At 37.4% G+C, this 22,436-nt stretch overlaps 1 protein-coding gene across 1 annotated transcript; it reads left to right on the top strand.

Annotated features, from left to right (window-relative positions):
* Positions 1 to 9,763: 9,763 nt before the first annotated feature.
* LOC141512110 (cap-specific mRNA (nucleoside-2'-O-)-methyltransferase 2-like) lies at positions 9,764 to 10,841 on the top strand. Its single transcript, XM_074220983.1, is given in 3 exon segments — positions 9,764 to 10,498; positions 10,501 to 10,633; positions 10,636 to 10,841. Coding segments are annotated over 3 exon segments (1,074 nt in total).
* Positions 10,842 to 22,436: the final 11,595 nt, after the last annotated feature.

The raw sequence follows: 22,436 nt of genomic DNA, 5'->3' as shown, positions 1-22,436 counted from the left end.
GTTATTAACTATGTTGAAAATAACTAAACATCTCCTTTTAGCTGGGAAGTTGCCCATCATCATTATGCTTCTCACATAACAATTGAGACAGAGAAATCACAAATTATCATCTTTATTTTATCTTCATGTTACATAGATGCTTTTCCCTCAAAGCAAATAACCAGTTTAGTCCCACTTTACATATATAACTAGAAACTTCTATACATAAGCTTTTACAGATTATTACTTTCAGATTCTTTAGAAAATCCATTAAAACATCTTAGGTAACCTTAAATTTCTAACATGTGTTATTAATTCCAACTCAATAAAAACAACAGTAAAAACAACCAGGCATTCAAGTTAATTAAAACATGAGTTATTACATTTTACAAAATATTTCCATCATTATATTATGCATGAATCTGCAGATGTATCCTAGAAGAGGTCATAATTTGTAATATTTCCTTTACCATCTCTTCAGAACCAGCACATGTTAATTCCAGGCTTTAATATTATAGTATTCAAATAGCTTACATGTTCATAAAAGATAGTCAAACACTATAAATATGATTTCTTTGAAGTTACAAAAGAATATTACATAACTGATAAATACATCCTAATCATCAATAAGTTACCGTACAGTTAGCCTTACAGAATAACCATACAATTGCTATGTTCAGTCAGAACTGCCTGCAGTTATCATGAGAAAGTCCATATTCTTGACTTTAAAATTAAGCATACAAAAAAACCCCAAAACAAACAAAATAAAATTAAGCATACATTATTAATTTTACATTGAACAGAAGATTCTCATTTAAACATTTCATTCCTCTTAGAACAAAAGCAAAATGCTATAAATGCTAGACAATGTTAATACATTTTCTTATTTTCAAATAACAAATGTTAAGTAGATTTTACTTTCAGTCATATGTGTATATATATATATATATATTCCCTCCCATAAACATGTGATAAGAGACAAAAGACCTTGTGAGATTATTGACAATTATCAATAACAATTTAACATCAAAACAAATCAGATTACAAAAAATAGTACAATATTTCTTTCCCAAAAGAAATCAGCAAATATATTATATATGATTCAATATTTCCAAATTCCTTGACATATAATTTATCCCAATTATATTTCCTTCTTAATAACAAATTCTCAAGACTTGTTACAAAACTTTCAAAGGTGACTAAATTACTCTCATTTAGTTCTCAGTTTCCTTTTTTTTTTTTTAACACAAGGTGGTGACCTTTTCCTATCAAAGGCCTGTCTTCTTTCAAAGCCTCTTGAGGGCAGATAGTCTACATTTACTAAACCATGAGGTTTCAGTTAACATAAGTTGAATACAGTCTTCAATCAATATTAGGTTAACAAAAACTTAGTTCAACAGCTGAGATCATTTCACAAACTTTGCTACTTACAAACTTTCAAATGGTATAAGGAGATAGGCTCAGATCCCATCTTCATTAATTACTTAAAATTAAACTTTTTAGCAATTAAATTCAAAACCCAGATTAAAAGGAGTAACATTTAACTCAGGTAACTATAACTATTTCAGATCTCAATTACACACACACACACACACACACACACACACACACACACACAATTCTTTTGTATAGAGGTTTCAAATTTACCAAAGTGATATTATTGAATACCCTGACCAGCACCAAATCTCAGAGAGATGTGAAAATGTCCCATTGATGTTTAAATACACACATACACACATATACACATATATTTATATTATATATTTTTTGAATGTATCAATTAAGACAGTCAAAAAATAACTTTTAGAATCAATCAGAATTTCTTGAAGAACCTTGAAGTAGCCAACCAATAGTTAAAATTGAAGTAACTTTATGAAGTTCAAATCCAGTTACTCTATTACAGAGATATTAGTTATTAACACAGGCTTAATTAAAACATGAAATCTGAATTTCCTAATCCCAGAAAAAGTTATCTCCCCCTTCCTTTTCTTTTCCTTAACTTATTGACCACGAGTCTTCTCAATCAATCTGTCCATTTCCCCTTCCCCTTCCCCTTCCCAAGGGTGGCACTTTCTCAGCCCAGCTAATGTCTTTAGGGAATGGGGCTTGGAATTGATAAAACATCCATCTGAGACAAAGGTTTGAGTTTTGAAATTCTAAAATAAGATTTCCTTCTCCCTCCCCCCTCCCCCTGCAGAGGGTGGGGATGGCAGAGAATCAGAGAGAGCATTTCAAAGAGAACGAGAGAAAGAGAGTTCCACCCAAAGATAATTTCCAGGAGCTCAGTCAGGTGTTTTGCTAATAGCTAGCACACAGCTGGATGGTGGGAGTCTTTGGTACCAAATTTTCCCCATGTTTTAATTCTATTGGATGTACACCAAATGTCCTTTCTTGACAACCCTCTACTCCACAGTCAGGGTTCAGACACCTCAGGACTGCCAACACTGGTCAGCCTGTATAGAACACAGGGCAGGCCCACATAAGAGCAGCTGAAAACAACACAGGGCAGGTCCACACAAGGGCTACTGTGAAAAATCACATGGGATCAGTGTATGGGCCATGTCTGACACCACACCTTAACTGACTCCCCACAAAACTCAACCTTTTTCTGTTTTACAGAAAAAAGGGAAACATAGAAGGAGGTCTAATAATTTTCCTACTTTTCTAAAAATCTAGGATCTAAAAAAAAAGGGGTGTGCTTCTTAGCTATGGAACTCGATCCAGTTTCCCAAGTCTGGGCAGAGATTTCCTCCTGGCTGGCTTGCTATTATGTAGCTGTTGGCTACTTGAATTTGGTTCTGCCTATGAGGAATCATCATTCAGACTCAGGAAAGCAAGGGTGGAAATAAAACAAAAATTTATTAAAGAAGTTAATAACACATAAGGAAATGTTAGGTAAAGAAAGACAGAGACAAAAGAGTAGTCAAGCAGAGCTGCCTGGGCCAGGGAGTCAGGGAAGACTCATTCAGAGAAGATTGTCCTCTTGTTAACTTTAAATATCTTTATGTGTCATCAGGTTTATTAGCCTCTCTCAAAGTTTGTGGGGGAGGATAGAATTTTGCCTAACCCTTTCTATGACACCAATATAATGCTGATACCTAAACCAGGAAGAGTTAAAACAGAGAAAGCAAATTATCTCCCTGATGAATATGGATGCAAAAATCTTAAATAAAATCTTAGCAAAACAATTACAAGTTATCACTACGATAATACATTTTGACCAAGTAGGATTTATCCCAGGAATGCAGGGTTGGTTCACTATTAGGAAAACCTATCAGAAATTATATGATTATATCAATAGATGCTGAAAAAGCCTTTGACAAAATACAGTGCCCATTCCTACTAAAAACACTAGAGAATAATAAGGAGTATCTATCTGAAACCATCAACAAGCATTATCTGCAATGGGGATAAGCTTGAGGTATTCCCAATAAGATCAGGGGTGAAACAAGGTTGCCCATTATCACCACTACTATTCAATATTGTATTAGAAATGTTAGCTTCAGCAATTAGAGAAGAAAAAGAAATTAAAGGAATTAGAATTGGGAAGGAAGAGACAAAACTCTCACTCTTTGCAGATGACATGATGGTCTACCTAGAGAGTCCCGAGAAATTTTCCAAAAAACTATTGGAAACAATTAGCAATTTTAGCGAAGTTGTAGGATATAAAATAAACCCTCATAAATCTTCATCTTTTCTATATATGCCTAGCAAGATACAGCAGGAAGAGTTAGAAAGAGAAATTTCATTCAAGATAGCCTCAGACAATATAAAATACCTGGGAGTCTATTTGCCAAGGCAGACTCAGAAACTTTTTGAAAACAATTACAAAACACTTCTCACACAAATTAAATCAAATTTAAATAACTGGGCAAACATCAACTGCTCATGGATAGGTCAAACTAATATAATAAAAATAACAATTCTACCAAAACTAAACTACCTGTTTAGTGCCCTACCAATCAAAATTCCAAAAAATTACTTTAATGTGTTAGAAAAAGTTGTAAGTAAATTCATATAGAGAAATAAAGTCAAGAATTTCCAGGGATTCAATGAAAAAAAGTGAAAGAAGGTGGTTTAGCCTTACCAGATCTAAAATTATATTATAAAGCATCAGTCATCAAAACTGTCTGGTATTGGCTAAGAAACAGAGTGGTGGACCAATGGAATAGACTAGGTGCAATAGCAGGAAATGATTATAGTAATCTGCTGTTTGCAAAGAGTCCAGCTATTGGAATAAAAACTCTTTCTTTGATAAAAACTTCTGGGAAAATTGGAAGTTAGTATGGAAGAAACTTAGTTTAGACCAACACCTTACACCCTATACCAAGATAAGATCAAAATGGATACAGGATTTAGACATAAAAAACAATATTATAAGCAAACTAGAAGATCAAGGAGTAGTTTACCTGTCAAATCTATGGAAAGGGGAGCAGTTTATGACCAAGGAAGAGATAGAGAATATCACTAAAAACAAACTAGATGATTTTGATTACATTAAATTAAAAAACTTTTGCACAGACAAAACCACTGTAACCAAGATCAAAAGAAATGTAGTAAACAAGGAAACAATATTTACAATAATGTTTCTGACAAAGGACTCATTTCTAAAATATGCAGAGAGCTGAGTCAAATTAAAAAAAAGCCATTCCCAATTGACAAATGGTCAAAGGATATGCAAAGGCAATTTACAGTTGAGGAGATCAAAGCAATCCATAGTCATATGGAAAATTGCTCTAAATCATTACTTATCAAAGTTTGTGGGGACATAGCTCACCATTCCCTTGGAAGATTTTCAAGTTGCTATTTCAGACAGTAGTGATAGAAACCTGAGGCATGATCCCTCCCTGTGAAAAACTGATGAGCCCTGGCAGAAGCCCCAGTAGAATCAACCAGTTCTGGAGAGGGTTGGTGAACCTCGTCCTTGACTTACACATTCCACCTCTTCACCCCACCACAAACACGAGGGAGAAAGGAGAAAGGAAAGGGGGAAGGAAAGGTGTGATTATGATATGGATAAGAGTAAGAAAACAGTACATTCATGTAGAGCATTACCCTGTTCTACCATCTCTTTCTTTGGCGGTGTAGGGGCAATAGGACAAGGAGAAAAAAGTATGAGATTAAAATGGAGAGAAATACACAAATGATGCTCATAACTACTGCAAAACTTAATAATTTTTGGTTAAAATAAAATGACATAAATATAAGTTAGGCATGATGTTTATTCTCTCAAAATTACCAATAATAGATGGAGGTCATCTCAAGCATGGGGAGACTGGGATATTTAAAAATATGAAGGATAAGTAAAACATTAAGCCTCCTTGGAAGCCAGTCTCATAGGTATCACAATCATCAAATCATCCTTATGCAATGCTATCTTATATAAATAAGGATGCATAGTTATCTTCTTTAGCAAGACAAGTTTCCTGTCTTCCTGAGATGGCAATTTACTTTATGAAGTGATGACAATAGGTGAATGAGAAAGAAGAAAATAATAATTTCTTAGAATAATAAAAAATCAGACCTTTTTTGGATTTGAAAATTTATTGAATTTTGACACTATGAATCTTTTTTTTTTTTTTTTTTTAGATTTTTGCTAGGCAAATGGGATTAAGTGGCTTGCCCAAGGCCACACAGCTAGGTAATTATTAAGTGTCTGGGGCCGGATTTGAACTCAGGTACTCCTGACTCCAGGACCTGTGCTCTATCCACTGTGCCACGTGGCTGCCCCGACACTATGAATCTTAATGGGATAAACAATAAAATGATAGAATATGATTAAAAAGAAGAAATCAAAAATATATTTCCCCCCCAAAAATATATTCTTATAAGAAACATATGAAAGAGTTGGGAAGAATGGTGGTGTCATTAACAGAAATAGAAAAGTTTGGAAGAGGGTTGGGTTTGGACTATGTTGATATTGAGATATTTCCAGGATATTTAGTTTAAAATATATTCAATAGACAGTTTGTAATTGGTGAAACTGAAGCTCAGGGGTTGGCTATATAGATCTGATCTCCATAGAGATGGTATTGAACTTGTGAAATTGATGAGGTTATCAAGAGAAATAAGGTATGGGGGCGGCTAGGTGGCACAGTGGATAAAGCACCGGCCCTGGAGTCAGGCAAACCTGAGTTCAAATCCGGCCCCAGACACTTAATAATTACCTAGCTGTGTGGCCTTGGGCAAGCCACTTAATCCCATTGCCTTGCAAAAACTAAAGAGAGAGAGAGAGAGAGAGAGAGAGAGAGAGAGAGAGAGAGAGAGAGAGAGAGAGAGATAAGGCAGAGTTTTGTGTCATATGATGTGATATAACTAACATGCCAACAAAGGAAACTGAATACTGGCTATAAAGGTAGGAGAATCAGAAAAGGGGAAAAGGGAGAAAATAAGCCCTTATATAATGCTTACTATATACCAGACACTACACTAAACACTTATTTTTTTTTTAGTTTTTTTTTTGCAAGGCAATGGGGTTAAATGGCTTGCCCAAGGCCACACAGCTAGGTAATTATTAAGTGTCTGAGGCCAGATTTGAATCCACTACGCCACTATGCCACCCCCTACACTAAACACTTATAACAAATATCCCATTTGATCCTTACAACATACCTACAAGGTAAATGCTATTATTACCCCATTTTAAGATGAGGAAACTGAGGCAAACAGAGGATAAATGACTTGTCCAGGATCACACAGTTAATAAATTTCTGAATTCAAATTTGAACTCGGATCTTCTTCACTCCAGGTCCCGTACTCTATCCACTATGCCCCTAGATGCCTCTAAGAGTAGCATCTAGGAAAGAGAAAAATCATTAGTATTTAAAAAGAGAGTAATCAATATTGTCAAATACTGAAGGAATGTCAAGAAATCTGGCTGTTGAGAAAAGATCATCTCTTGTCAATTAAGAAATCATTAGTACCTTTGGAGAGTATAATTTCAGTTGAGTAATAAAGTCAGAATGAGATAGAAGGGAAGAAGGAAAAGCAATAAATATAGACAGGTTTTTATCCCAAGGAGTTTAGCTAAGAAGGGATGTACAGTACAGTACAGTAACAGCTTGAAAGGATGGTTAGATCTCATGAAGGTTTATATGGCTCTTAGAAAAGAAATAATCACCTTTTCCAAAGTGGGGTCACATGACTCTTAGTAATGAAACAGCCTGGAATGACAGAAAGATCCTTTAACATTCCCTGCAGAAAACAGGCACTCCCCCTGGTGGAGAGAGCTCTGAATTGCAATAATGTCCAGTCATATTTGAAAGGTTTTTCTCCTCCCTTCCAAGTCAGACATTGATTCAATTGGTCCAAGTTATCAAGGGTCCAATCTAGTCAACACACACTCCCCTCATCACTCCTTAATATGTTCTTCCTCGCTCCTCCCATATAACTCATGTTTTGTTGATGAGCCTTAATTGTCACAGGGAACGTATAAGTTACTATGCATGAAGTTCATTAAACATGCGAACTTGCAAAACGTCAAGGACCCCTAGATCAACTCAGTCTAACTGGAACAAGTTTCTGTCTAATCTCAGTTTAGGCTTCTTCATGTCAGGTTAGAAGTTCAGTGAATGGTCAGGGTCAATTCTTTCATCTTTATTTTGTCTTCCACATTTCTGCAGACTTGTGTCTTTTGGTCTAACCAATAGCCCAGAGATCCCTGCCTTTGTAATATATTGTTCTTACAGATATCTGTGAAATATTAATTAACAACCTCTTCTGTCCTGTGGAAAACCAGTGATTTCTCATATGCCCCCCAAAAAAGGAGGTATTCCCAAGGTATGCCTACTCAACTCTGATTAATCAAATGGGAGGTGGGCTATCTTGGGATATGTGAGTTAAGTCACTCAAATCTTTTTCAAAACCACAATTTCCATATCATCTGTCTTGATAATAATAATAATAAGAATCAACATTTTCCCACACCTCTCTGAGCAAATACAATTAGGATGAATATACCCCTTAACTCAAATTTAGGATTTCTTTTATTCTGATTAGATCTTGATCTAGGTCAATCTTTAAGAGAGAATTCCCACTCTGGTTGCTTTCTGGATTAGGAAGTAGAAAAAAGAGAAAAACCTTGGTCCTAATACAATAATTAGTTATTAAATATCATAAAGGAGTGGATATTAAGTGGTGAGGGGGTGAAATCTAGAAGTAGTAATGGTGATTCAACTCCCCCACCTCAATCAGTGATCCAGGAGGTGGGAGGAGGGGAATGAATGAGAGCGCAACCCTGTCTCAGTGAGAACCTGGAGATGAAAGTAGTAGAAAAGGAAACATTTTAGATGAAAACAAGTTTTTTTACCTATGGAGCAGGCATTCTAAAGAGCTCCAGAGGAAAGGGTGGATAGTTTAAGAATAAGACATTAGGGATTTTGGATGGAAGGGAATGGAAATAAAGGATTGGGTGATGGGCAAAGGGTTAGAATGATAAATATGAGGGATTCAGGAAAAAAATCATAATAATACACACATAAAAAAGATTACCATCATATAAAGTTATTCTCATTACAGGGATGCTAAAGACCAAAACCAAAAGAAGAGAATTGCTCCAAAACATCTACAAGCAGCTCAAACACACACACACACAAGCTTAGATACATGTTCAATTAGATGTCCTGCAAGAAATGAGGTGAGATTCTAGAGAGCAATTTGGAACTATGCCCAAAGGGCAACAAAAATGTGCATACCCTTTGATCCAGAATACCATTACTGGGTCTATACCCTGAAGAGATGATGAAAAAGGGTAAAAACATCACTTGTACAAAAATATTCATAGCAGCCCTGTTTGTGGTAGCAAAAAATTGGAAATCAAGTAAATGTCCTTCAATTGGAGAATGGCTTAGCAAACTGTGATATATGTGTGTCATGGAACACTGTTGTTCTATTAGAAACCAGGAGGGATGGGAATCCAGGAAAGCCTGGAACTGATGCTGAGTGAGATGAGCAGAACCAGAAAAACACTGTACACCCTAACAGCAACACGGGGGGCGATGATCAACCTTGATGGACTTGCTCATTGCATCAGTGCAACAAATGGGAACAATTTTGGGATGTCTGCAAAGTAGAGTACCATCTGTATCCAGATAAGGAGCTGTGGAGTTTGAACAAAGTGCAAGGACTATTATCTTTAATATACAAAAAAAAATGATACCTTATTGTCTGATCTTGCTATCTCTTAGACTTCTTGCTTCTTCCTTAAGGATGTGATTTCTCTCTCATCACATTCAATTTAGATCAACGTATACCATTGAAATAATGTAAAGGCTGGTAAATTGCCTTCTGTGAGGGGTGGGAGGAGGGGAATAAGATTAGGGGAAAATTGTAAAACTCAAAATAAATAAAATCTTTATAATTAAAAAAACCCAACCTGCTCACTATACATAAAATTCTATTGTCTTCATCTTCCCCATGCATTTACATAAATAAGTCCCTTATTTTTATAGAATGAATGCCTTCATTATCTTCATTTCTCAAAAACAAAGCTTTCTCTAAGCACATCTCAGGGGACTTTCTAAATAAAGACTTTCTTGCTCCCGTGTGGTGCGGGGCGGCCTAGGCCCGGCCAGCCCCGGGGGCCCCGTGGAATGCGCCCGGGCCGGCCCCGGGCAAGGAAGCATGCCAGGATCGAGGCCCTGGCATCCCCGCGTGCTCTCGGGCCGCGCCCCCTGAGGCCGGCCTGCGAGTGCGGACACCGGCGCCCGGAGTCGGGCGGTAGCGGCGGCCGGGCCCTCCGTGCCCGTCCGGCAGACCTGCCGTCAGGTTTTGATCTCACTTGAAAATGAGTAAGTGGAAGAAGACTTCAGGTGATCAGGAAGAAGGCCCTGAAAAGTTCAGTCCTGATGTTCTTGTAGATATTTCTGAACTCTTTGCTAAGAAGTTTTCTTATGGTAAACCACCCAGTAATGAGTGGCAGCTACCAGATACCAGTGATACTTTCACCTGTGATCACACCAAATTCAATTCACTCCTAGTTTTGAAGAATTCCGTGAATGAAGTAAAAAATCTGCTGAGTGATAAAAACCTAGAAGATTGGCATCAGCATACTTCCTTCACCAACAGAGCTGGGAAAATCATTCCTCATGTGAAAAAGATTGTAAATGCAGAACTTTGTACCCAGGCTTGGTGTAAATTCCATGAGGTTTTGTGTAGTTTCCCTCTTATTCCCCAAGAAGCTTTTCAAAATGGAGAGCTAAACTCAATACACCTTTGCAAAGCTCCTGGTGCTTTTATAGCCAGTCTTAACCACTATTTAAGATCCCACAATATACCTTGTGATTGGAACTGGGAAGCTAACACCTTGAATCCTTACAATGAAGCAAATGACAACCTTATGATGATTATGGATGACCGACTTATTGCAAATACTTTGCCATGGTGGTACTTTGATCCAGATTACACTGGTGATATCATGACCATGAAACATTTGACTGGGCTTCAGAATTTTATAAGCAACATGTCTCCTGTTCACTTGGTCACTGCAGATGGGAGTTTTGATTGTCAAGGAAATCCAGGTGTGAACAAGAAGCTTTGGTTTCCCCTTTGCATTACTGTGAAGTAGTCACTGCACTGATGACTCTTAGTAGTGGTGGCTCTTTTGTTGTGAAGATGTTTACTCTGTTTGAACATTGTTCCATCAATTTGATGTACTTCCTAATTGTTCCTTTGAGGAGATTCATGTTTTCAAACCTGCTACTAGCAAAGCTGGGAGCTCAGAAGTCTATGTAGTTTGTCTTTATTATCTGGGTAGAGAGGCCATCCATCCTCTGTTGACTAAAATGATGCAACATTTTGGAACTGAAATAATCAATAAAGCACCCCCCCCAAAAAAAAAGACTTTCTTGATTAAAAAAAAATGAGGTGAGAGTTTTAAAAATTGCTTTAATTTTTTTTTTTTTGGTAAATGAAATAAGAATGCCAGAGGAAAAATTTAAAAGAAATGAGAGATATGGAAGAAAGAATTAGATATTTAAAAGGAAGGAAACAAATAATGACAATCATAACAAAAACCTTGCACAGATATCTTTTGCCCTGAAAATAAGAACAAACCAAATTTGATTCCAGAGACCAATGACTTCATGTAACAAAAAAATGTTAAAGAAAAATAAAAAAACTGAAAATAAGGGAAGAAAATATAGCATACCCCACAGAAAAAACAACTAACTTGGAAAGCAAATTGAGGAGACATAATCTGAAAATTATTGGACTATTTAAAATTCATGATTCAAAAATGAGCCTAGAAATATTTTAAGAAATCTAAAGAAGAAAACTTCTCACAATTCTTAGAATCAGAAAGCAAAGAAGAAATAGAAAAATCTACTAGATACCTGAAAAAATTCCAAAATTAAAATTCCTAAGAATATTTTAGAAAAAAATTAATCAAAGAAAAAAATACTTCAAGAAGCCAGATAGAAAGAATTCAGATACCAAATACTTTTAGTTAGAATCACACAAGATTTAGAACTTAACCACTGTAAAGGAATAGAATCTTAAGAAATTTTGGAATATAACATTCCAAAGGGTGGTAAATATAGGCTTACAAGAATAACTCACCAAAATTTTTTTTATAATCTTAAAGCACCTTTTTTTTGTTGTTGTTTTGTTGTTGTTTTTTTTTGTTTTGGGGGTGGGTTTCTGCAAGGCAAATGGGGTTAAGTGGCTTGTCCAAGGCCACACAGCCAAGTAATTATTAGGTGTCTGAGACCGGATTTGAACCCAGGTACTTCTGACTCCAGAGCCATTAAAGCATCTTCTTTTAAAAAAAATTTAAGGCAATGGGGTTAAGTGACTTGCCCAAGGTCACACAGCTAGGCAATTATTAAATGTATGATGCCAGATACGAACTCAGGTCTTCCTTACTCCAGGGCCACTATCCACTGCACCACCTAACTGCCCCCTATAACACCTTTAATGAGGACTTCGAAACATTCCTGATGCAAACACCAGAAAGGCAAAGAAAGTTTGAAGTACAGTCAAGAGAAATATAAAAAAAGATAGACATCAACAACAATCAAAAGTGACTAAACAAAGACAAATGGTTTATATTCTAGAGTGGAGAGATGATCTCTTCTGAAACTTTTTTTTTTCACATTAGGGGACATAGAAGATTAAATAGAAAAACTGGGACTGATTCTGCTATGTCTTGATCTTAAAAGAGAAATGGAAAGGGAGGAGAAGAGAAATACTGAAGAGATGGGAATGGAGGTGAAGAATAAGGAAATTATAATTGGGGTGTATGAATAGATGTCTAAAAAAAGAAAGGGAGGAGCAGGTGAATTTGAACCTGTTCTGGCATATACAGAATTAAATATAGAAATATATTTTACTCAACAACATGCAAAGCAAACAAAGAAACAAACAAGCAAACACTCTATGGATACATAGAGTACTGATGACAAAACATTATGCACTTTCTGCCAAAAGTGATAGAATTGGAGGGACATGGGAAGAGACATGTGAGTATGCATATATGTGCAATGAGGGGGATTTGTTTTGTTGGTCCATGTACATTTGCTACAAGAAATTTGTTTTTTTCTCTCTTTTCTCCCCCAATGAGATAAGGAGAGAAATAGATGTCTGTTAATTAAAAAAAAAACTTTTAAAAAATATACTACAGGGGCGGCTAGGTGGCGTAGTGGATAAAGCACCGGCCCTGGAGTCAGGAGTACCTGGGTTCAAATCCGGTCTCAGACACTTAATAATTACCTAGCTGTGTGGCCTTGGGCAAGCCACTTAACCCCGTTTGCCTTGCAAAAAACCCCTAAAAAAAATATATATATATATATATATATATATTACAAAAAAATAAACTACAGATGTGTTGCGTTCACATTCACATGAGATCATTATATTGTTAGTTATGCTGAATCTGAAAATGTTTGTAACATATGGGTGTATCCAATTTTCCTAACATGAAAATGACTAAAGGGGCCTTTGGAGAATGTCACAATTGCCTTACACATAGCATTCTCTGTGTCCCAGAGGGACATGGATGGGAGGTAACTTCTTTTTGATTGTCTGCATCTTTAAAACTATTAAGACCAAGCTGGTCATTCTTCTTTCTTGCCTCATTCATCTGGTCTTTTATTTGTTGTATCAGAAGGTGAAGAACATAGTTAACCAATAGCATGGGCACCAGGAACTCAACCTGTGAGATGCATTTTTTCCTTGTCTTGACTCTGAGGAATGAACCTAGAGATGTTTATGTTATGAATTGTTTGTCCTTTTCAGTTTCAGTGGCCAGAGATAAGTTCCATGGAACCCTGGAATTTGAACCTGTATAATTTTGGAGCCAGGATAGAGGTGGAAAGATGTAGATAGCTAATTTAGTCTTTCTTTTTTTAAGTTTTTTTTTATGCAAGGCAATGGGGTTAAGAGACTTGCCCAAGGTCACATAGCTAGGTAATTATTAAGTGTATGAGGCTGGATTTGAACTCAGGTCCTCCCAACTCTAGGACCAGTGCTCTATTCACTGTGCCACTTAGCTGCCCCCAGCTGATTTAGTCTTGAAACTCTGAGGTACCCGAGGTGCTTGAAGCAATTACAGAGTTTGAAGACATTGAAGAATATAAAGATACTCAAGAGCTAGAAGAGACTGAACCTCTCCTTTCTCTAGTTCTCTAGTTCTAGACATCTCTGCCTTGCCCTTCACACAGTTGCAAGACATTGATCTCCAAAAATAAGGAGGGAGTCTCATAATAGAAGGCATTGGGACTCAGGTTACATGTAAAAAATCAGGAACATGTCAAAACTTTTAAAAGTTTTATATAAAGGAATCCATAAGGCCTTCTGACTCAGCACATGTTGATTAATTTCCCTTTGTCTTACAACAATATTCAGATATGTTTAGACTCATTATGGTGATCTAAAAACCACATTCCTTATTGTTATCAATATCTTTCCTATTGATTTATCTGCTTATGCTAAAAGCCTTTAGTTGAGATAATTTCGAGTGAGAAATTTAGTAATTTCAGTCTTTTTTCTATCACACTTTCTGATTCCTTCCCCTTTTTTTGTGTTTTCCTGATTTCAAAGTTGTCTCTTCTCCCTCCCATAATGACCAATTAATTCATGATTCACTAGCCTTAGTTTCTGCCTAAAGTGACTTAAAGGGGATAGAAGTGGCCTCAGGCCACTCCTTTTCTTCAGACTTTCTAGAGCCTTGAACTCATACTGGCATCCTGCCCAGGTCCCTCTGTTCTTAAGTTCTCTTGCTGAGCACTTTTTCAATACAACACACTGTCATCTCAGGAAGAACAGGTTGGGGTGAAGGTAAAACTTGATTCTATTGTAAATTCATAGGTCAGTTTGTATGACCTTGTCAGAGAATACTGATTTATTAGGAGGGGCTGCTGAGTGAGCACATTAGGAACTGAGATTACATTTCTTTGATGTTAGATAATTAGGTAATGCTACAGTAGGGTTCTTAGTGTCTTCAACTATGGAGAAAACTGGAATTGATTTATCTTTTTGCACATAATTTATATTTTTGGAAAGTTTGGAGAGGTTGCAAGAATTGGAGAAAAGATTTTTTGTTGTGTGAACCAGAATACTTAATATTATATTTTCTAATGACAAATGGTTTTGATGATTGGTACTTATAATATGGAGTTCTGAAAGTGCTAATTTCTCTTTCATTCCTTCATTTCATTATTTCTCCCAATATGCTATATTTTTTGTTCCCCCAAATGGCTCTGTAAAGTACCGCTTGGGCAGTTGATTGGTGCAGTATTAAATCAGTAAGTTAACTTTGATAGTATTGTCATTTTTATCATTTTAGTACTGCTTACTTTATTAATCTTCAAGTGATCTTTACTGTGGATCAGTTTCTTTTTTTTTTTTTAGGTTTTATTTTTTGTTTTGTTTTTGCAAGGCAAAGGGGGTTAAGTGGCTTGCCCAAGGCCACACAGCTAGCTAATTATTAAGTGTCTGAGACTGGATTTGAACCCAGGTACTCCTTATTCCAGGCCGGTGCTTTATCCACTGTGCCACCTAGCTGCCCCAGTGTGGATCAGTTTCTTAAAAAAAAGAAAACAGTTTCCTCTTGTCTTCTAGAAAAACAGAGTCTCTTAATTTTAGAATGTAGTTTTAGAATGCAGAATGGCAGAAATGATTTCAAAGGGCAAAGTAGTCAAGCATTAAAATAAAGTGTAAAATAAAATTTCCTCTTTCTCCTACAAAAGAAAGCACAAACAAGTTAATACAGATTGAGGCAAGTTAGAAAGAAGGGAGTACTCACTGGCAAAATCCTTTCTAATTCCACTAAACTTTTTGTTTTTGTTTTTGCAAGATTTAAATGGAGTTTAATTGACTTATCTAAGGTCACACAGTTAAGGAAGTATTAAGCATCTGAGGTTGGATTTGAACACAAGACCTCCTGACTCCAGGGCTGGAGCTCTATCCACTATGCCCCTAGGTGCCTTCTCTAATTTCACTAAGTTTAGGATCTGATAAGTTACCTGCTAGCATGGTGCAATGGAAAGAAAATACAGTCAGAAGGTCTATGTTTTCATTTCAGCACTGCCAGTTAACTACTGATTTGGCCCTAGTCTAATCACTTCTTTTTTGGGGGTTCTCAGTTTTCTCACCTGTAAAATGAAGTAATTGGAGATGATGAAGTCTAAAGTTCATTCCAGCTTCAGCATTCCATGAATTTGGCTCCAGTAATCCCTTTGGCGTTTCCCTAAGCCTGGATTCTCCCTTCAAGAAATACCTTTTGGAGAAGTCTGAGGCATTGGATCAGCCAACCAAGAATTTGAAATTCAAAGGCTCTTTCTAAGCATTCTTTGACACAAAGGAAATCAAACACAATTTATTTATAAAAATATTTGTAGGTAGCTAGGGAACAAGTGATGAAATGTCCCTGAACTCCCACAGAAGCTCAGAAAATGTGGCCTTAAGATCCTTTACATGGAGTTTTTTGAAAGCTAAACTTTGTTTATTTATTAAAATATTATGTGCCAGATTTGTCTTGCCCAGAGGGTTGTCATGGTTATCCAGCCCAGCTGAGGTTATCTAGCTTTGCACAAGCACAGTCTTTTATCCTCCAGGGCTAGAGCTATTTAAAATGCAAGGGTGTTTTGACCAGCCCACTAGGACTACAGCCATCTGAAAATACATTCATTAGTTCTGGAATTGATGGAAAAAAAGCAAGTTCATTCCTGTAAGGACAGAGTTGCAAGGGTATTTTGAGTAAACAGTGTTGGCACTGATGAGAATTGAAGAATTGGAGATTATTGAAGAAAATGCTTTAATTGACTTGAGTAGGTAAAGGGAGAAAAGCATCTAGAAGGTTAAGATTTAGTTTTATGAACTTAGTTTTAAGAGGGCTAAGTAATAAATGAATTCTGTAGGTAAATGTCAGTGTCATTTGATTGGTTGAAACCTCTCTACTAGGCTATACTCTCCCTCTAATACTGATGCATATTATATACATACATATACATATTCATATATATATATATATATATATATATATATGTATTGGAATCCTCTTGATATTCTCTTTCCTTACAGATTTTGGGAATTTATATTTTCCTAGCGTTAGGGAAATTCTTTCATAGTTTCATCATCTGTAAAATAAGAGGATTGGATTAGATTGTATTTAAGGATCCTTCTAAAATAGCTTCACTATTCTATGTGTACCCCAGAGTTCACCTCATAAGCAGCTTTCACTTCCAACCCTGGACTCACTCCTGTTCATGGCTAATATACTGACACCTGGCTAATGAGAATCCTATGTGGCATCATTCAAGAATTTAGGAGTATGGGGGTTAGAGTTAGAAGATAACTTCAAAGGATTCTTGTTTAAGAGTAAACAGAATACCCCCTTCCTCCCCCAAAATATAGACTTGCTTGAGTGATAAAGTAAAGGGGAGAGAAAAAAAATTAAAATTAAAAAAATAATAGTAATAATTGTAGGTATGGCCAGGTGGTGCAATGGACGGAACACCACCCTGGAGCCAGGAGCACCTGAGCCCATATCCGGCCCCATACACCCAACAATCACCCAGCTGTGTGACACGCAAGCCACCCCAACCCCACTACCCTGCAAAAACCAAAAAAAAAGAAAAAGAAAAAAAGACCCAAAATAAAATAAAATAGTAATGATAGTAGGGGTGGCTGGGTGGCAGACAGAGCATTGGCCCTTGAGCCAGGAGCACCCGGGTCCAAATCTGGCCTCAGACACCCAACAATCACCTTGCTATGCGGCCCCAGGCAGGCCACCCAGCCCCATTTGCCCTGCACCCCCCAAAATAATAATAATAAAAAATGTGCTTCAGTCTTTGTTCCAACACCCACAACTCTGTCGTGGGCGGATCACATTCTTTATGATAAGTCCATTGCAAAAGTTACTTCCATATTTTTCCAACGTTGCCATTGCTGATCGCAACTTCCCCCTTTTGTATTTCTCCACTACCATGTACTATATTTCCTCTCTCCTTTCACTCTGACTCTGCTGTAGGGTAGCTGAGTGGCGCAGCAGACAGATCCCTGGCTCTGGGGCCAAGAGGCCCTGAGCCCCACTACCACCCCTTAGGCCCAGCATCCACCTGGCCCAATGGTCCTGGACAGGCCATCCAATCCCAGCCCCTTGCAAGAAGTAAAAAAAAAAATGTGTTATATATGACCACTCTCCCCCCCCCATGGTCCATCCTCTCCTCCATCACTCACATCCCCCCCTTCCCCCTGTCCTCCCCTTTTCTTCTTACTCCAGATGCCTATACCCCATTGAGTATATATGCTGTCTCCTCTCCTAGCCACCTCTGATGAGAGCGAAGATTCCCTCATTCCCCCTTGCCTTCCCCCCTTCCATACCATTGCAATAGCTCATTGTAATAAAGAAAAATCTTATAATATGAGATATCTTGGCCTATTCCCCCCTTTCCTTTTTCTTTCTCTCATTTCATTTCCCTTTTTTCAATTGACTCCATTTTTACACCATATTTTATCTTCAAATTCAGCTTTCTCCTGTGCTTCAACTATAAAAGCTCCTTCTACCTGCTCTATTAACTGAGAAGGTTCATATGAGTATTATGAGTGTCATTTTTCTATGCAGGAATACATGCAGTTCATCATCATTAAGTCCCTCATATTTTCCCCTTCTCCTCCAATCTCTATGCTTCACCTGAGTCCTGTATTTGAAGATCAAACCTTCTGTTCAGCTCTGGCCATTCCAACAGGAACATTTGAAATTCCCCTGGTTCATTGAAAGTCCATCTTTTTCCCTGGAAGAGGACATTCATTTTTGCTGGGTAGTTGATTTTCGGTTGTATTCCAAGCTCATTTGCCTTCTGGTATATTGTATTCCAAGCCCTATGAGCTTTTAATGTAATTGCTGCTAAGTCCTATGTGATCCTGACTGCATCTCCATGATATGTGAATTGTGTCCTTCTGACTGCTTGTAATATTTTCTCTTTGACTTGGGAGTTCTGGAACTTGGCTATAATATTCCTAAGGGTTGTTTTTTGGGATCTCTTTCTTGGGGGGATTGGTGGATTCTCTCCATTTCTGTTTTGCCCTCTGCTTCTAGGATATCAGGGCAATTTTCCTGTAGTAATTCTTTGAAAATGATGTCAAGGCTGTTTTCCTGATCATGACTTTCAGGTATTCCAATAATTTTTAAATTATCTTTCCTAAATCTGTTTTCCATATCAGTTGTTTTTTCAATGAGATGTTTCACATTTTCTTCCAATTTTTCATTTTTTTGGTTTTGAAGTATTGAGTCCTGATTTCTTGTAAATTCAGCAATCTCCTTGAGTTCTATTCTTTGAAGGATTTGTTTTCCTCAGAGAGTTTTCTTATCTCTTTTTCCATCTGGCCAATTTTGCTTTTTGAAGAATTTTTCGGAGGGTGGCCAGGTGGCTAGGTGGCGCAGTGGATAGAGCACTGGCCTTGGAGTCAGGAGTAACTGAGTTCAAATCCAGCCTCAGACATTTAATAATTACCTAGCCATGTGGCCTTGGGCAAGCCACTTTACCCCATTGCCTTGCAAAAACTAAAAAAAAAAGTTTTCTCCTCAATAAGTTTTCAAACTGTTTAATCCATTTGACCTAAGCTGGTTTTTAGCATGCTATTTTCTTCAGCATTTTTTTGGATTTCCTTGACTAGGCTCCTGACATCATTTTCATGTTTTTCCTGCATCTCTTGTTGGGAGCCAGGGTCTCTAAGCTGTTTGACACAGTCGTGGCAAGAAGACTCAGGGCAGTCATACTGCCTGATGGAACAACATTTCCTTCTTCAATATATATAGGGATTCCATGTATACCCATATTTATAGGTCTATTATTGATTGCAAAACTTACTCATCCTAATAGTGGAATGACTATAAAGGAAGGATTTCAAAGAAATTCCTTGAATAAATCAGATTGTGAACTCTGTCCAAATTTAACAGGACTGCCTCTCCCTGAGACATACAAAAGGCTTCAGCATTATGAAATCTTTGGAAGACACAGCACTGGGAGTTCCAGGGAGATGTCAGAATATATATAGGGAAACCAGATACAAGATGGGTCAGATAGAATTCCAGGGAAATTAACAGTTTTGCCCCCCTTATCATACATAGGAATATATGATAAAGATGGTGAGAGAATAGTTAGTATAGGTAACCAATATGTGAACTCTTAACAGCCTTAGTTTATTGGCAAAGAATAAAAAGACAGGTGGACAAACATAATTACCCTCACTATAGGTTGTCAAGGGAGCATATCGAAAACATTACATATGCGGTACAAAAACATAGAAGCATTCCATTAAACAAATTATATCAAAGATTATTCTAAGGAAAGTTCTGTTTAATCAATAACTTTACTATGCAGCAACAAACTAGGCAACAGGCAGGTTGAGGTCATCACGGTCTGAGCAGGGACAAGAAAATTAATTACATGATTGATAATCACACTTGTAACCACTACATGATCAAACTTGTAACCATATGAACTATGTGATTAATGATGAAAATTGTATACTTTTGTAACCAAGGAAATGATTTTAGTTTGCTTGTTTCATATGATTCTAAGACTATAAAAATAAATCTAAGCAGCTGACAGTCAGTCAACCTGCTCCTGACTTTACCCACTTGTTGATTCAACTCATTTTGCCGACTCTATCCCTCCTGTCAAGTTCCAAGGACTCCACGGAGGCTGGACCCCCACCCCCCAATCTGTCTCATTTCTTTTCCCAGTTTTTTTTTCTAACTCCCTCATTTGATTTTCAAAGTCTTTTTTGAACTCTGTCAGAGCCTGAGCCCAATTTCTGTTTCTCTTGGAGTCTTTAGATGCGGGAGCTTGTGCTTCCTCATCTTCAGACTGAGTATATTGATCCTTCTTGGGATCAGAGATAATGTATTTCTCAATGGTGCTCCTCTTGTTTCTCTGCTTGCTCATTTTCCCAGCCTGAGCCTGGTTTTGGGGTGCTTCCTGAGCTTTTGGGACTCTCCCACAAGAGTCTCAGTGTGTGAGGCTCCATCTTCCCTCCTGGTCTGTGAATGACCATATGCACCCCCCTCTGCCATGGGGCTGAGGTGGGGGGGGGCCCTGCTGTTTTATGGGGGGGCCTAGACTGCGATCAGGGCCTGAATGTGTTTTGAGCCCCAGAGTCCTATTCTAGGGGCAGAGGACAGAGCTCTGCAGTCTCTCTCTCCACTCGCCTCCCTAGGTTCAGTGAGCTCATGCCCTGGGGGCTCCTGCTTATTGGCTCTGCCTGCTTCCATTCCTGGATCTGGGCTGTTCTGTCCACTCTGCTAGCTGTGTGCCCTGAGGGCTGGGCTTCACGTGCTCGCTCTGGAAGAGGTCCCTGCTGTTCCCCCAATTTGTGCTCAGTGCTCCCCAGAGTGTAACTCAGGAAACTACCCCATTGCTGTTAGCCGGGCTCCCAGCGCCCTGGGGCTGCCTCCAGGAGGCTGAAGTTCTTTCACTCTGGCGGGCCACCCATCTGGCGGGCTGCCCCTCCAACCCCGGGGAGCAGAGCGTTTCTGCTCTTTTCCAGGTTACCTTGAGTAGGAGAACTGCCTCATTAGGTCCCTCTGTGGGTTCTGTCTCTCGAAAATTTAAAGTCCTTAGTTTCAAAGATTTATGAGAGAGTGCCTAAGATATGATCTGTTCTTGTCACCATCTTGGCTCCGCCCCGAAAAAAAGAGTTTTTAAAGTTATAATGTAAAGTAATGACCAATAAATCAGTCCTTAAAACATGAATAGATTTTCTGTCCTTGAACAGTTACTCTTGCTTGGTCTCAACACAAGTGAACCTTTAGGGAGTTGACTTTTGGGCATAAGTAACTCAGGAACTGTTATTATATGATGAAAATGTGAACTGAGGATCCATTGTATGGAGTATTTTGAAAGTTAAACTTTATTTATTTATTAAAATATTGTATATCTACTTTCTTCTTTGACTGAGAAGGGAAACTTTGGTAGGTTAAATGACAGAGATTCAATTGACTAAATCCATTAAGTTATATATTCATGTCTTTGACTGAGTTCTTTCCTGATCTAAGGTAAACATTATTTCAAGAGGGGAATACTTAGATGACTGTGTGACTATGGTCCCACTTCTGACCACTCTCAGTTGTAAAATTCTTTTTTAATTATATAAACATTGTTTTCCAATTATATACTATTATATATATGTAACAATACAATTATATACAATAGTATATAGTAGGTTTTTTGCAATCATTTTTTTACAAGGTTTTGAATTTTACAATTTTTCCCCCTTCCCTCCCTCCCTCCCAACAGAAGGCAATTTGATGTAATCTTTACATTTGTTTCTATGATAAGCATAGATCAAAATTGAATGTGTTGGTTGAGAGAAAAAACATATCCATATGGAAGAAAGAAAATATTAGAGCTAGCAAAATTATGTAATACATAAGACAACTTTTAAAAAAATATGAAGATAATAATCTTGGTCTTTGTTTAAACTCCATAGTTCCTTCTCTGGATACAAATGATATCCTCTAACATAGATCCCCTAAAATTGTCCCTGATCATTGCACTAATGGAGTTAGATATCCATCAAGGTTGATATTCACCCCATGTTGTTGTCAAAGTGTACAATGTTCTGGTTCTGCTCATCAAACTGAGCATCAATTCATGCAAGTTTTTCCAAGCTTCTCTGAAATTCCATCCCTCCTGTTTTCTAATAGAACAATAGTATTCCATCACATACATATAACCACAATTTGTTCAGCCATTCTACAATTGATGGACATCCCCTTGATTTCTAATTCTTTGCCACTACAAATAGAGCTGCTATAAATACTTTTGTACATGTTATACTTTTTTGTGAACTCTTCAGGATATAGACCCTGTAGTGGTATTGATGGATCAAAAAGTATGCACTTTTTATTGCCCTTTGGGCATAATTCCAAATTTCTCTTCAGAAAGGTTGAATTGGTTCACAAATCCACCAATAATGCATTAGTGTCCCAGATTTCCCACATTCTCTCCAACATT

The sequence above is a fragment of the Macrotis lagotis genome, chromosome 2, assembly GCF_037893015.1.
Source record: "Macrotis lagotis isolate mMagLag1 chromosome 2, bilby.v1.9.chrom.fasta, whole genome shotgun sequence".
NCBI lineage: Eukaryota > Metazoa > Chordata > Mammalia > Peramelemorphia > Peramelidae > Macrotis > Macrotis lagotis.
The sequence above is the reverse complement of the archived record's forward strand: the minus strand, read 5'-3'. Positions and strand labels throughout refer to the sequence as shown.